Genomic DNA, 16,278 nt, shown 5'->3' with positions numbered 1-16,278 from the left:
ATTGAAATCGGGATCTCAAAGAGATGTTAACACTCCTGTGGTCATTGCAGCAGGAGTCACAATAGCCAGAATGTGGAAACTACCTAAATGTCCGTTGACAGATAAATACAAAAAGAAATTGGTACGTGCAAACACTGGAATTCCATTCAGCCTTTAAAAAGGATGAAATTCTGCAATACGCAACATGAATAAACCTCGAAGACGTTATGCTAAATAAAATAAGCCAATCACAGAAAGACAAATACTGCATGATTCTGCTTATATGAGGTATCTAAAATAGATTCAACCCTGAAGACATTATGCTAAATGAAATAAGCCGATCACAGAAAGACAAATACTGCATAATTCTGCTTATACAAGGTATTTAAAATAGGCAAATTCATAGAATCAAAGAGTAGAATGGTGGTTTCCAGAGGCTGTGGGAAAAGGGGAAATGGAAAGTTACTATTCAATGAACATAAAGTTCCAGTCAAGCAAGATGTGTAAGGCCTAGAGATCTACCGTACTGCATTGTACCCAGAGTCCATAGTAATTTATTGTATACCTAAAATTTTATTAAGAGGGTAGCTCTCATGTTAGGTGTTCTTTCTATGATAAAGTAAAATACAACAAAATAGATTAATGTCATGATTGTAGCAAAATAAAGAAAACATGCACTTTCATACACTGTTGAGGGGAAGAATAAGTTGTGCAACCTCTTTACAAAATAGTTCAGCAGTATCTGTTAAAATTACAAATGCTTTTTTTTTTTGAGACAGAATCTCACTCTATTGCCAGGCTAGGATGCAGTGGCATGATCTTGGCTCACTGCAACCTCCACCTCCCGGGTTCAAGCAATTCTCCTGCCTCAGCCTCCTGAGTAGCTAGGACTACAGGCACATGCCACCACGCCCAGCTAATTTTTGTGTTCTTTGTAGAGATGGGGTTTCACCATGTTGGCCTGGATGGTCTCGATCTCCTGACCTCATGATCCACCCGCCTCGGCCTCCCAAAGTGCTGGGATAACAGGTGTGAGCCACCGCGCTCACATATACACTATCGACCAATAATTTCTGCCTATAGGAATTTATCCTATAGACATACTTACATAGACAGAAGTATAAGGATAAAAAATATAAGTGTACCCTATAGAAGTCCTTGGGGTGTTAGGCCAGGAACCATCTCTGCTCTTTTGTGCCTCCTTCAGCCTATGGGATTTCCCCTCAATGTCCCCTCAGTCCATTCCTCTGTGTCTTTCAGGGGACCATTTCCTATGGGTGTTAGGCTGTGGATGATCATGGGGCAAAGGTGCAGTTAGTAGAAAGGAGAAAAGCACAATCATGGGAACTTGAAGAGTGAATGATTTAGGAATTAGGGAAAATAATAAATTCTGAATAAGTCATTGTAGAACTATTTATTTGGCCCACTTCATGAATTACGCGCAGTAAAATAGGGAAATACTGACAACCCTGTTTCATTTTCTTCATTAAAAATACAATAGTATTGTGGCTGGGCCTGGTGGCTCACACTTGTAATCCCAGCAGTTTGGGAGGCTGAGGCAGGCAGATCACCTGTCAGGTGTTCAAAACCAGCCTGGCCAACATGTAGCAGTAGTAGTAGTAGCAAAACCCCATCTCTACTAAAATACAAAAGTTAGCTCAGCGTGGTGGCAGATGCCTGTAGTCCCAGCTACTCTGGAGGTTGAGGCAGGAGAATTGCTGGAACTCGGGAAGTGGAGGTTACAGTGAGCCGAGGTAGCGTTGCTGCACTCCAACCTAAGCAACAGAGAAATACTCCATCTCAAAAAAAAAAAAAAATCCAGTAGTATTGAATACTCTGATTTTGAAAGGTTCTGAAGGTCAAGTCTATCCCTGAGATTTTATATTTCTCAGTTCAAGAGATGCCTTCAAGGGGAAGCTTTCTCCAGCTTCACTGAGCATTCAATCAATTCCTCTTCTCTCTACTCACATTGACCCTTAGTTTACCTTGATGTAACCCTCTTCATTCTGTTGTTAGTGTTCTTGAAAGTCCCTTGGAAGCAGGAATTTTGTCTTACTGCTTTTGTCTTGTTCATCTCTGTAATTCCCAGTACATCACCTGACATAACAAAGCACTCAATCAATAAAAACAGAAGTGACTAAATGAGCTCAGCTCTGGAGCAAGTCATACTCAGTATTATCCTCCACAGTATCAGGTGCATGGTGATACTCAGTAACTGTGTGCTGAGGGAACGCCTGCATGCGTACATGAATAGACATAGTATAAAGCCAAACCATAGCATGTTGCACCAATGATATAAAATCCCTGACTTCTAAACTCCGTGGTGCTAAATCAAGTCAGAGTTAAGGCAAGACTTGTTTTCATTTAAAAATTTATTTATATGAAAAGTCCTACAGAACATTCAAAGGCAGATCACATTTAACTTTGCATTTAACCCATGTCCTTTTATGAAAAGAAGAGAATTATATAAATTGGCTGTCTGGCTGCCTTAAAGCCCACAACTGCCTCATCCCACCACTCGTGCAGGCAATCTCTGGAAAGAGAAGAGCGAGCTCATTTGCTTTTACATCACTGGGAAGGGCTCTTCTCTGCTAATGACATACTCTGCCTTCAAGAGCCAGTGTTTAACCCTTCTCAGACACTGATATTGACCCTTGAAATGTTCAACACAGACAAAGCACTTAGCAATAGTTGGGTAGCAATGAGCTCAGGGTAGGGTAGCTGGTTCAGGAAACTGACTTTTATAACTGTCCTTCTATAAGTCTTGTGCTAAACAAACCCACGTCTGTCTCCTTTCCAAATCACACTGTGTCGGTGACCCTGAGAAACATGGGCATCCGAGGCTCACATTGCAGGATCTCCCTTTAAAAGGCAGCTCAGAGCCACTTGAAGAAACACAGATGAGATACTCAGGTGATGCGATACAGTAAGAGTTGATTTGCAGCCAGAGCTCAAATCAACTGGGTCCAAGGGTCTGGGTCTGGGTCTGGGTCCAAGTCCTGGCTCAAACACTTGCTGAGTGCATATCTTCTGTCAAGTTATTTTAACCTCTGTGAGCTTCATCTTTTAGAAGCGGTTATGATGTCTGCCCTACAAGAGTGCTGTAGTGCGGCACTCTGTTCTCAGAGGGAGGAGACGGCCTTTAACACCAGGCAGGAGGAAACCACTGCTATATACAACTCCATTTGAAAATCATGCAGTTACTTTAAAATGTTTATTTTAACAATCAAAGAGAAAGAAAGCAAAAGCAGGCTCCAGGTGATGTAGATGCTGCTGTTCGTAGTAAGGCAAGAAATCTTTATACCAGAATTGCGGTCAAATTCCACATTAAAGTGTGAGAGGAGCAAAAAAAAATAAAAATAAATCTACCAAGGTACAGTCAGGAGGCTGAGGCTGGCCTGAAGCAGGAGACTCTTCCCTAAAAAGTAGCATCTCCAAGGAGCACATCAACACAACAGGTCCCATGTTCATTTGCTTCTCTTCTCAGAAAAAGTCACCCCTGTAGAGGGAGCTTTCTAGCTCAGATCATGAAGGAGAAAAAAAAAAAAAGCCAGTTTCCTGAAAGATTCCTGTTCTTGCTTCATAACATAGCCTAGTCAATTAGCTTCAGACAAAATGGCTTGGTAGCATGAAAGGGTCTTCCAGAAGGACACGCCTTACCACTAGGCCCACATTTAGCACTGCAAGCTGAAGCCCCCAAATGCAACCAGACAGTTCCTTCCCTAGGAAAAGGAGGCTGGCTTGAACCATGCCTTTACTCTGACATCAGCAGTCCATGTCACTTCTCCATTTCCCCGGTTGCTTTTTCTCCGATGAAGCTACAAGACGTGATGAGGAGTGAGGCTAAACTTCAAGCTATTTTTCCAACGAAAAATAGCTGGTAATCGCATTCAGAAATCAGGACCACAAATGGGCCTAATCTGCATTCCTCGCAAGTCTCCAAATTGAAGTTCTGCAGGGATCATAACGGCCCTTGGAATTACTGAGTGCCTCACAAGGCCGAGGTGTGTTCTCCCATCACTTTAACCCTGGTGAACCCAAAGGGGAAAATGGAAACAAGACCACCCATGAAAGTGGGTCCTCTCTCCTTGGATGGACTCAATAGAAAGGAGTTCTGCCCCTCAAAGCAAAGTTTTCTCATTCTTTGGCCTAATGCAAATACTCAAATACAGTTTGCTCTAGGAAGCAAGTTGTTATGTGCACCATTTTGTTTCTGATTAAATTTAGATGCTAGAGGAAATTTATTTACCTGCCCATAAGAAGAAGCCTGAGGTCACGAGTGGCCCTTAAACTTGGCCATGTGGGTCAGCCCCTGCACTCCTTAAACATTGTACAATCAGTACTGGCTCCGGGTGAGGTTTCCTTGTGTGCTTTCTCCTTTTCAGGGTATTTTTATTTCTGTTATCTTAGAATCCATGACAGATCTGGGATATAAGTATGAACAATAACATTATCCCTATTTTATCTCAGGAAAAAAAATGCTGAGGCTTAGGCGTGTGAAGTGATGATTCGAAAACCCCACAACAAGTCAGAGATAAAGTCAGGACTAGACGTGTTCGTTCTTTCATCAGATATTTATTAAGCATCTATTATGTACCAAGCAGTGGGCTAGGCTCTGGGGATGCAGCAATGAACAATTGTTAATCTTGGGTAAGCATTTTGATTGGGAAAACAACAGATACAGAGGCAAGTTCAGCTGTTGGAGGTGCTAATGAGCAGGACAGAGTGCCAGGGTTGTGAGTCCTTTAGGCTGGTGGCCAAGCAGGAGCTCTCAGAGGAAGGAACATTTCCACTGACCTGAACATTTATAAGGAGGGGCAAGAGCATCCCAGAGAGAAGGAAGAGCAGGGACAGGTCTCCAGGCATGTCCAAGGAACAGAAAGGCCAGTGTGGCTGAATCGTGGTAAGGAAGGTAGAGAGTATGAAGAGAAGAGGTGGAAGCACATCATACTTAGCAAATCTCTACCCATTGAATCAATAGGTTTCAATACTTCAGGAGAAAGTACTAGAAAAAAATGAAGTCATTGTTTAGATTTTAGACTGGGAGAATTAGACAGGGACAGGGGTTATAGCCAGACAAGTCTGGAGAGTCAGAATTTATAGAGAAAAAAAAAGAGAAATTTCTTAATCTGAAAGTTCCTTTCACATAGCAAGAAGCTATGGAAGCCATATGTAAGAGGCTGTGTTGCCACAGAAAAGGCAAGCCTGGTCCTTTGTCAAAGCTAGAAACCCTGAAGTAGAGAAAACTCAGGATTTGATACAAGGAAAGTTTCCACTTAATCAGTTTCCAAGATAGGGAGGCAGGAGGATAGGAGAAGGGAATTAGAAAAGACAGGGTCAGGTACAATTCTGGTTCTATTTCCCTCTCCCTAGGGCCATAATCCAGGCTGCCAATGTTAGAAACAACCCAAGAAATGTGGGAAATCTTAGACAGTGAAGTCTGTTCTTCACTTCCTTTGTCATAAACTATAAAAATTTCAAGTTAAAGTTGGTGTTCTTGAAGTGCAAGTGCAATTTTAAATCATGCCGTGTTCCTACTCCAAAATGCTTTTCAACCTTATGCCTCTCCAATCCAGATATCTGAGCCACCATGGGTGGCTGCAATCCAGCCACTGAGGGCATAGAGCTCACCTGGGAAAACCAAGAGCAGGAAAGGAAGGATTTCCATCAAGATTCCACTGTCCCTGGTATCTCATAGCCTTTGGACAGGCCTATACGTACAGAAAATTAGAAGCCAGATTTTCTAAAGGTATAACAAGCATCTCTCTTTGGGTATCCCTCGCCTTAGCCAGCCCCTGCGGGTCCACAGGAATTCAGAATCGGCTTCCGGTGGTGCTGGCTCCACAGGTGGGCCCACAGGTGGTGCAGGGGCCACAGCTTGGGCGAGGAGCACAGGGGGCAGTCACGCAGGAGGGAGGCGTGGAGCACGGATTGCAGGGGAGTCTGCAGAGAGACAAAGTGAGGGAAGTGAGAGGCAAGAAATGAATGGGGTCTCAGTGCCATGTAGGGGCATGAGGAAGGGGTCCCCACTGCAAAACAACAGAACATGGACCCAGCTGGACCCTGTGACCATTAGCACCTAGTGAGCACCTCCAGGGTTAGACTAGACAAGTGGTTTCTAAAATGCCTTCCATGATTAAAGTTATCCTATAGAATAAAAATTCCTAGGAAGAATTTAAGAAAAGAAAACCAAGTCCAAAGATCTGCTGGATCTATGGACATATCTCCTGTTTGAGCAGCGACCCTGTGTCTGCTCTCATCAGTCCATGGCTACCCCAAGCAGCCCCGGTGGAGACCTGGTAAATATCCTCTAAGTGGATGGTCATTCCCTTCACTCTGTCAACCACATGGAGTGTGCAGGACAGGGCAACGACTCACTGAAAAGGAGTGCACGGAGAGCCTCATTCTACGTAGAGACAGCCCTTCTGCTGCCCTGAGGACCTCATCAGAATTGAGTAAATAATTTGGCCAGGAATTGCCCAGATCACACGTACTTGCAGTCCTCGCTTTCCAGAAGGTTCCGGTACGTGGCAATCTCATTCTCCAGCCGGGTCTTCACGTCCAGCAGCACCTGGTACTCCTGGTTTTGCCGCTCCAGGTCGGCCCGGATCTCAGACAGCTGCTCCTCCACGTTGCTGATGAGGCTCTGCATCTGGGCCAGCTCCGTGCCGAAGCGGTCCTCGGCTTCACACAGGGAGTTCTGCAGACAGTCCTTCTGTAGTGGGAAATAAGGGGATAAAATATACAAGGCCCCAAGGGAAACTGCTACATGCCTCAAATTTTGATGGTGATAACAGGTGGGAGAAACTTGGGTAGTGAGACCTCCAAAATAAAATGCTACTAGGCCATGGCACGGGGCATTTGCAGTGCAGTGAGGGTGAAGGACACGTACCAAGGTGTGCTGGGCTTGGCGCTCCACCTCCAGGGCATTCACCGTGCATCTCAGCTCCAGGATCTCCGACTGGCAGCACTGCAGCTCCTCGGAGCAGGACATGTCCTGCAGGCTGATGCCTTCAGACTGGAGCACAGAGAGACACGGTCACCTCCCTGCCCAGATGGAGGCCAGGTACCCCCTGGTTCTATACCCCCCCCGCTCACCTGGGCTTGGAACCACTGTTCCACATCCTGGCGGTTGGTCTCCAACATGGCCTCATACTGAGCCCGCATCTCCCCCAGCACCCTGTTCAGGTCAATGGTGGGCTCAATGTCCAGCTCAATCCGGAGCTTCTCCCCCAGCTGACTCCTCAGAATCTTTACTTCCTGCAGAAGGGAGGAAGGGACAGACAGCTTGCATGAGGAAAGGGCCTTTGATGGAGCAGACAGCACCAGGACCCCGCCCCTGGCAAGCAGTAGGAGGGGAGTCCCACACACAAGCAAATGGGAAAGTCTTGCCCAGAGGGCATTCGGGAGAACCCACCTGGACACCTTCCTCATGCCCAAGGCAAGTCTGCACTTTCCACAGAGGCCCTCTGGACCCTCAGACCCACCTCAGCCCTGCATCCTGATGCCAGCTGAGGCAGGCAATGCTCTGAGAGCCCGGGGCTGGGGAGCTCCCCTGTCTGCCCAGCGCCCTCCCCAGGAGTTTGAGCGCCCAGGGCCACACCTGCTCGTGGTTGCTCTTGAGGGAGAGCTGCTCCTCCTTCAGGGACTCCTGCTGGGCCTCCAGGTCGGCCTTGGCCAGGGTCGCGTCATCCAGGAGCTTCTGTGTCCCACACTTGTCTGCCTCCACCAGCTGGCGCAGGGAGCGCTCACTCTCCAGCCTTTCATCACAGGAGGTACAGGGTCAAAAAGAATGCCCCCAAGAGCCCCTCTCGGCTGCCCTGGCTTCCTACCTCCCACACCACCTTGGATCCTCATTTATTCACTCTGTTTAGCCCTCTGTCCTCAAAGGTGAATTAGACCCAGCCCCTCTTCTCAAAGAGCTCATGGTCTAATGGAGCAATCACAACACTACATTGCACAATATACATTTTTGCCATTGTATTCTGTGGCAACTGCAGTTCAGGAAGATCAACTGACTTGCCTAAGATCATGCATCTTGGGACCCAGTCCAACGCTCATGCCATTGCAGGGGCTGTCAGTTACCGAAGATAAGCAATAACCAGGTGCCTGATCGTGATCTGCGGCTCCTTATCCCTTGCTTTCAGCTGTCTTCCCCTCTCTCATTTTTGCCTAGGTACCTTATACCTGGTACCTTAGGGCTCCATAATTAAATCTGGACAAAGACTCATCTGTAAGTGACTCCTCTGACTTATATATGAAACCCAATGGCTGTCTTGCTCAGTTCATCCTTCAAATCACCTCATTTTGCTCCTGGTTAATGAACTCAGGCTGCCTTATCCTCCATTTTAGGGAAATAAATGAAGGAAGACAAACATATATGCTTGGATTAATGAGGAGTTTTCCCTTCCATCTTCCATCAGCTTTGATTGTAATGAAAATTTTACTGTAGAGAATCTAGCAAGGAAGAAATGACAATGATTCCCTCACTCAACAAGTATTTGGGCATTGGGATGGAGGGTGGGGAAGGAGTCACCCTGGCCCTCCTCCGCCTGACTTACTTGATCCTAAAGTCATCGGCAGCCAGCTTGGCATTGTCAATTTGTACAATCAGCCTGGCATTCTCGGCCTTGCTGCACAGGATCTGAGGAGAACAGGAAGACAGTTCACACACAAAGCATCATGCCCTAGGCTCCCTCTCCACGTGTGGTGTCTATGATCATGTCCAAGAGAAACCAAGAACCCAAAGTTCTCTGAGCCTTACATGGATTCCTCCTGTCTTGCCTCTGCCATCTCAGACCCAGCACACCCAAGCGATCCCACACCTCACCTTCTGTTGGAGCTCCTCGATGGTGCGGAAGTAAGACTGGTAGTTGGGGCACACGGTGGACTCGTGGCACTTGCTCCTCTCGAGGAGTGTGGCCTCCAGCTCCGCATTCTCCTGCTCCAGCTGGCGCACCTTCTCCAGGTAGTTGGCCAGGCGGTCATTCAGGAACTGCATGGTCTCCTTCTCATGGCCATTCAGGGTGTTTTCACCATAGGCCCCACAGATTCCAATGTTGCCAGGAATGTGGCAGGTCCCTGGCAAGGGACAAGCAGTGTGGCAGGTAGGCGGCAGACAGAGGCTGGGGCGGCCCAGGGGAGTGGACCCCACACGGACTCGGTTGGCATGTGCCACGTTGGCCAAAAGGCACATGGGGGCAATGTTGGCCTCTGCCCCGGGCTGGCACCCAAAGTCGATGGGAGAGACAGAGACATTTCTTGCTCCAGGAGCCATGGTGCAACCCAGAGGGCATGAGGAGCTTCTGTAGGAAGAGGTCATGGTGTTGGGCTGAGGCTGCACAGGAGCTTCAGATCAGCTGGGAAAGATGAACCACTGAGACTGAAGCCTCCTCTCCTCCCAGCCCTTTTATACCCCATCCTGGGCGGGTGTTGGCTCCAATGCTTTGACCTCCTGCCTTGATTATCTACCTGTTGTGGTGCCATCATCCTGTTACTCAGCTGCTGAGTTTACCATGAAAAGTTTCTCAGCTCATTAAAGGAATGTTGACGAATCTGAGATGCCTCTTTGCTCTTTGAAATCAGGTTGGCTGTTGGTGGGAGGTCAGAAGCTTTTTATTATTTTTCAAAGAAGCAAAGTTATAGCCATCAGATGCTTAGACCTTGACTGGGTTTGGCCTCTTTATGGATGTGTCCACTCTGGAGACACAAACTTTCCTGTTGGTCAGTGGTGTAGCAGGAGGACTAACCCCTGTGATGACAATGGTTCTCACTTGGGTTAAGACTCAACCAGCCTTCCCTATCCAGGGAAGAAACTGAGTATTGGAATTGGTGGATGTTATGGCCTTGGGTTATCAAGAAGTCCTACATTTCTTCTTTCTTTAGTTGGTTGCCTTTCAGACTCACTTTGAGGAGCAACAAGACTTAGATGAATCCAGTCACTCAAAACACATCCCCTGGCTACGTCCCATATGCTACGCACCTTGCTGATGCTTGATATATAGTTGGTTAAGCACAGAACAGTTCCTGCCATTGGGGAACAACTGTAACTTGGGTAGACGTGATGTTTCAAACAAGGTATTTGAGAAGCTCATGAAAATGAGGATGACTCCAAAAACCATGGCTTATCTCGACCAAAAAGGGCAAGCTCAAGAAGCCAGAAATAAACAAAGAGAAATGAGCAATAATCTTACTGAACCTCAAATAAGAACTTGGTCATGAAACTCAAAGGACATTGAGTGATCAGAGCCTCTGTGGGCTCTCTTCATACCTTGATTCCTTTATTCTAAAGTCAGTCATGAGCCTTCACCCTATGAGCTAGGGGATTGAGCAATGATACCTTTTAGTCTTTACTTCCAGCCTGGGAGGCGGGTACTCTTAATTTTACAAAATAAATAAACAAGCCATTGAGGACAGTTTTCTAAGATCAACCTCACTATAAAGTATAAAGCCTATTCTCAACATCAGCTTCTTTCAACTCCAGAAACTGTTTCTTCACCTTGACCACCTCCAAATCCTCCACCCCAAGGATAACTACTGTGTCATTGCTAGAACTAAGAAGGATTCAAATTCCTAGAAACCGGGCAAGAAGTTGAAATTAAGATGTAAAACAAAAATCTGACATTGTGTATTTTTCCCTTTGTATCTCAGAAAATACAGATGTGGAGGTATTCATACAATAAAACAGAGTTTCTCCAAGGGCTAAATCAGAAGATGCCAGGGGAAAGTCCTGTCCCTAAAATGGTTATATTACACATTCCACATTCAGATAGTTCTTGGTACTAGGGATCCAAGACACATGGCTGCTGAGATCCCAAAAGTTTTCTCCCAAAATTTGTGACAGAAGATACATAGACCCCTGAGACTAAGAAAAACCTAATGTGGAACAATCCAAAGTGATTATAACTAGAAGTTTGGGAAAATGAGTTTTTGCCAGTCCCCTGAGCATTGAACAAAAGCTGAACATACACCTCTATAGGGATCAGACGTGCATATGTGAAACACAGGCTATTGGAGTTCTATCAAGAAGAAATACAGAATCTGAGAATTCAGTCCAGATTGGGTTTCTCAGGAAAGTAAGTAGTAGTGAGCGCTGACCTAAGGGTTATTCAGAGCTCACCAATCAATAACCCTTTACAGACAATATCACTGGGAGACATCACCAGGGCAGGCTGTCCCATCCTCCAGAGGCCACTGGGTGCAATCTGCATATGTTACATCTTCAAACACCCTTTTGTTACTCTCCTCCGCCTCATCACATAGCAACAAGCTTCTCTATAAATCAGAGAGCCAGGCTTTCAAAGTCATTTCCTTTGATTTGCTAAGTAGCACCCATCTTTTGGCTTTATCCTCTGTCCAGATTCATTCCATGGACTAAAAGCCACGATTTTGTCCATTCACAATACATGACTCATCACTGGTGAAGCCTTGTGTGTCCAGATGACACCCCTCTCTGCTAACTGGCTTGGGTCCTGGCTTGGGCTTCTACCTTGTACTGTTTTGCATAATGACACTGATGTTGTATGGCCCTTTGTAAAATCGCTTTGTTCCCCTGATTTGTATTTTCTCAAAGGAGGTGAAGGAGCGGGTGGGGATCCTAAGACTCTCTTCCTTCCCAACCCTTTAAAAAGAGTCCCTGTGGCCCCTGGTGACCGAATACGAGGCCAGGTTCAGTAACAAGAAGTGATGAATACGGAGTGTGAGAGATGGGAGCCTGCTGCCCTCCTTCATTCACCTGTGTGCACAACATTCTCTGTGTGGATTCTGACTTTAGACATGCCGATCTCTAGAGGCATGAAGTCTACTGCAAATGGAGGTGAGGAGCTGTGGTCTTGGAATGCCATTTTCACTAATTTTGATACATAGGGGCATATCTCAACCAATGGGAGAGAAAGGTATGGAGCTGTAGGCTAGCACCTGGAGATTGTGCCTAACTCAAAGTTTATCTTTTCTGTGTCATGGCTCCTACTGTTGGAAGATGCAGGGAGGCATCTAGGGAGTTGTGCCCTGTGTGGGAATGTCACCCATCACACATTGCAGTGAATGCAAAGATTTATGACAAGTACTATATGTAGAGCTAGTGCTTCCACATCTCCAGGGTGTTAGAAAATGGTGTCCCAAACAATCCTAGATCAAGAAACCATGAAGACTCTTGAGAGAAGAGGCTGAGCATATAAATGTATTATTCTAGGTATCCAACTCCTGAGGCTTTGATGAATGGAAAAGGTACACTTCTGTTCAAATTAAATATGATTTTATCTATATATAAATGTATGCTCATTTGTGATTAAGAAATACAAACTAAAGAGATATTGTTTTCTTATCAGGTTTTGCTAAGTTGGATAATAGCACACAGTGTTGGCATGAGTGTGGGAAACAAGTCCTATCCTCTCCTGTGGATGACAGTCACAGCTTCCACCTCTGTACATAGGCACAGAAACCGGGGCCCGTGCGTTGGGACCTGTGAGCCTCACACCTGCCTCTGATGGCATCATTTGCTGCTCCAGGCTTCACTGCAATCGACCCACTTGGAGAGTAGCTCAGGAGGCTCACCCTGCCCTGGCAAGCAATAGTGAGGGAAGAGACTCCAGAAGATGAATTAGAAAGAGTTGGAAAATCTTTGAGAAGCAAGACCCTAAGAAGGGAAGAAAATATAGAATTCTGTTTCAACCAGAATAAAAACAGATCTTTGGCACAGGTCAAAGATCCTCATGGTGGAAAATATTGAAAACACTGCTTTCTGTTGCTCATTACAAACCCATGATTATGAAACATGCTGAGTCTGAAACAGCTCAGTGGCCGTTCTCTGTCACAGATAGATTGAGCTGTGTGGGCTCACTCATGCTCTCTGCAAAGCCTTCTCTGGCTTCCCAGGTAGGCTGCTCTCCCTCTGCTGACACACTCTTCTCACCCTGGGAAACTGTGGCTGTATCAGAGGTGGTAGCTCCCCACCATGGACTTGGGATCTCCAGGACATCAGGGAGTTTGTCTCATTGCTTTTTCCTCTTTCATCTCCATATCCCCAGACTCTGGCACAGAGCCCGGCTACAGAGTAGGTTCTGAATCCATGTGTGTTTAATTATGTAAGCAGGTAATGAGAAACATAGTAGGACCAAGCAAAGATATTTGTATGCTGAAACAATGAAGTAAAATCATAGATTCTTAAGCAATGTGGATAAATACACAACCAGAGATATGCCGGCAAATTAGCTCTCTGGGGGGAAAACCCCTCCAGTTTGTAGTGTAGGCCAATTTCTGTGGTGTAAATACTCCCACAATAGCCAATTTCAAGCAAATAATATGATGTCACTGAATGTGGAGTTGGAAAGAGATGTGAAAAATCGGCTCTTGTGAGTTAGTAAGAGTTAGCTCCAGTGTACCACTTGATCCCACTTTCTAGAACCAAAATCATGACAGTACATTTCTTACATAGTAATTTTTTTTATAAATCCTACAGAGAAACTAAAGGTAGATCACATTTGATGACACAGGCAAAAGACCTGCCCCTAGAAAAGAGGAAGGCAGTATGGCCATGGTGCCACCCACAACTGCTTCATCTTCTCACCAGTCACTGAGATGCTGTGGTTCCCCCCAGAGCCCCACGGTCCCAGCTGCGAACTCAGGCAGCCTCTGGAAAGGGCAGAACCAGCCAGTTTGATTGCACATCACTGGGAACAACCCTTCTCTGCTGATGCAGGATGCTTCTCTCAAGTCACCTTCAACCCTTTCTCAGATAGTGACACTGACGAAGGAAAGGTACAAGCCCAAGTGAGGCACTTAGCAAGCATTAGGCAGGGATAAGCCAGCACAGAGGAGATGACATTTGATAAAGAAAACTGTATAGATTTATGTTGGTTTTTATGTTGTGTTGAGAAAAATTACTCTCTGGACATTTTCCTAAGCTGGTCGTGTCAGCCTGTAGGGCAGTGGTTCTCAGAGTTTGGTTTCTTAGCCAGTAGCATCAGCATCTCCCAGGAACTTGTTAGAAATCCACATTCTCAGATGCCCACTCCAGACCTACTGAATGTAGATACACTGGGTCCAGGTGAGGGGGCAGCAATCTGTGTTTTTCCTTGTTTGTTTGTGTGTGTGTTTGTTTTTGTTTTTTTGAAACAGGGTCTCACTATATCACCCAGGCTGGAGTGCAGTGGCACAATCTCAGCTCACTGTAGCCTCGACCTCCAAGGCTTAAGCAATCTTCCCACCTCAGCCTCCCCAGTAGAGGGGATTACAGGCACATGCCACCACACCCAGCTAATTTTTGTGTTTTTTGTAAAGACAGGGTTTTGCCATGTTGCCCAGGCTGGTTGTGAATGCCTGAGCTCAAGTGGTCTGCCCGCTTCAACTTCCCAAAGTGCTGGAATTACAGGTGTGAGCCACCATGCCCGGCCATAATCTGTGTTTTAACAAGCCATCCAGGTGATTCTAAGGAATGCTCAAACTTGATAACCATCGCTCTAAGAGAAGGGAATAGTCCCAAACACAGTGATTAGAAACGTCTGGGACAAACATGTTTCCCCTCACCTCACATCCCTTTGGAAACCAGTTGAGAACAACTTCTAACTTTGACTATACACCAGAATCCCCGGGGGGGCTGTCTTATCCTTACAAGGAGCACACCCTGATCCTCTCTCAGGGTGCACTGTCTATTCTGTTATTTACAAAAAAAAAACAAAAAACAAAAAAGGCCAGGCTTGGCAGCTCATGCCCATAATCCCAGCATTTTGAGAGGCCAAGGCGGGTGGATCACCTGAGGTCAGCAGTTCGAGACCAGCCTGGCCAACATGGCAAAGCCCTATCTCTACTAAAAATACAAAAAAATTAGCCAAGCATGGTGGTGCATGCCTATAATACCAGTTACTCAGGAGGCTAAGACAGAAGAATGGCTTAAACTGAGGAGGTGGAGGTTGCAGTGACCCAAGATAGAACCACTGCACTCAAGCCTGGGCGACAGAGCCAGACTCTGTCTCAAAAAAAAAAAAAAAATCCCCTGGGGAGTTTTTAGAACTTCTGATGCCCAAGCCACACCCAGACCGATGGCCACAGAATCCCTGGAGGTGGAGCCCAACATCACTATTTTGTAAAGCTCTCCAGATGGTTCCAAAGAGCAGCCATGGTTGAGAAGCAATGACTTAGAAGAACAAGAAAAGAAAGGATAGGAAAGGTGATAGAGTCAAAAGCAGCACTTCGGGGTCAGACAGAGTGCAGATTCTGGCTTTACTATGTTCTTTGAAGCCATGGAGCTTTTATTTTTCCTTGTTGGAAATAAGGATTATAAAACCCACCCTGGCAATTATTTGGGAGAATTCACATTCCAGAAAGCAGTCATCAGTTACTAATAAAACTACTTTTAATAAAGCTGTACAAGGTTGCAAGACCTTATCTGCAATTTTGAAATCCAAAAAATTCTGAACACCAAGTTTTCTCATGACTCATTCGTCTTTGTATAGTGTTTATCTCTCTCATGCTCATCAAAACCCACTAAAATGACTTCAGAGGCCATTCATAAGTCATAGCCATAGTTTTAAATACACTACACAAGTCAAAAGATACAAAGTAGCAGATATGTAGGCTGAACACGTTTAAAGATCTAATGTACAAGAGGACTCTAGTTAATAAGAGTATTATATTCAGGATTTTTGCTAAATGAGTACATTATAGCTGCTCTTGCCATGGGGGTGGGTGGGGGCAGGAAATGGGTAACTATGTGAGATGATGAATATGTTGTTTCACTATAATAACCATTTTGCTATATATATGTATCCCATAACATCGTTCTGTATAGTTTATTTTTTATTTTTACCTTTACTTTTTTTAGAGAGAGAGAGAGTCTCGCTCTAGACTCCAAGCTGGAGTGCAGTGGCGCAATCTCAGCTCACTGCAAACTCCACCTCCCGAGTTCAAGTGATTCTTCTGCCTCAGCCTCCCGAGTAACTGGGATTACAGCCATGCACTACCACGCCCAGCTAATTTTTGTATTTTCAGTAGAGACGGGGTTTCACCATGTTGATGAGGCTGGTCTTGAACTCCTGACCTCAGATGATCCACCCGCCTCAGCCTTCCAAAGTGCTGGGATTACAGGCATGAGCTACCACACCCAGCCTCATGCTGTCTACTCTAAATATACACAATAAAATTTATTTTTTTTAAAGCATCACATGGGATATTCACTGTAACCCACTGAAATAACCTGAAAACAGTAGTCACACTCTCAATAAGCAACTTCATTTAATTCATTTCCCAGGAACCAGAAGATGCAGCTTCCTAAGCATTAAAGAAAGGAAGTGGCCCCACTGAGCA

General features: G+C 45.6%; 1 protein-coding gene across 1 annotated transcript; it reads right to left on the bottom strand.

Moving 5' to 3' along the window:
* Positions 1–4,449: 4,449 nt before the first annotated feature.
* On the bottom strand, positions 4,450–9,363 carry KRT38 (keratin 38). Its single transcript, XM_003813830.5, has 7 exons — positions 8,810–9,363; positions 8,541–8,623; positions 7,583–7,739; positions 7,078–7,239; positions 6,872–6,997; positions 6,474–6,694; positions 4,450–5,922 (listed from the first exon to the last, which is right to left on the bottom strand). The coding sequence occupies exons 1-7, from the start codon at positions 9,299–9,301 to the stop codon at positions 5,793–5,795; spliced, it is 1,371 nt and encodes a 456-aa protein (XP_003813878.1). The 5' UTR covers positions 9,302–9,363; the 3' UTR covers positions 4,450–5,792.
* Between the last annotated feature and the right edge of the window lie 6,915 nt (positions 9,364–16,278).

This window comes from Pan paniscus, chromosome 19 (assembly GCF_029289425.2).
Source record: "Pan paniscus chromosome 19, NHGRI_mPanPan1-v2.0_pri, whole genome shotgun sequence".
In the NCBI taxonomy this organism is placed as follows: Eukaryota; Metazoa; Chordata; class Mammalia; order Primates; family Hominidae; genus Pan; species Pan paniscus.
This window is presented reverse-complemented; position numbering and strand designations above follow the sequence as displayed.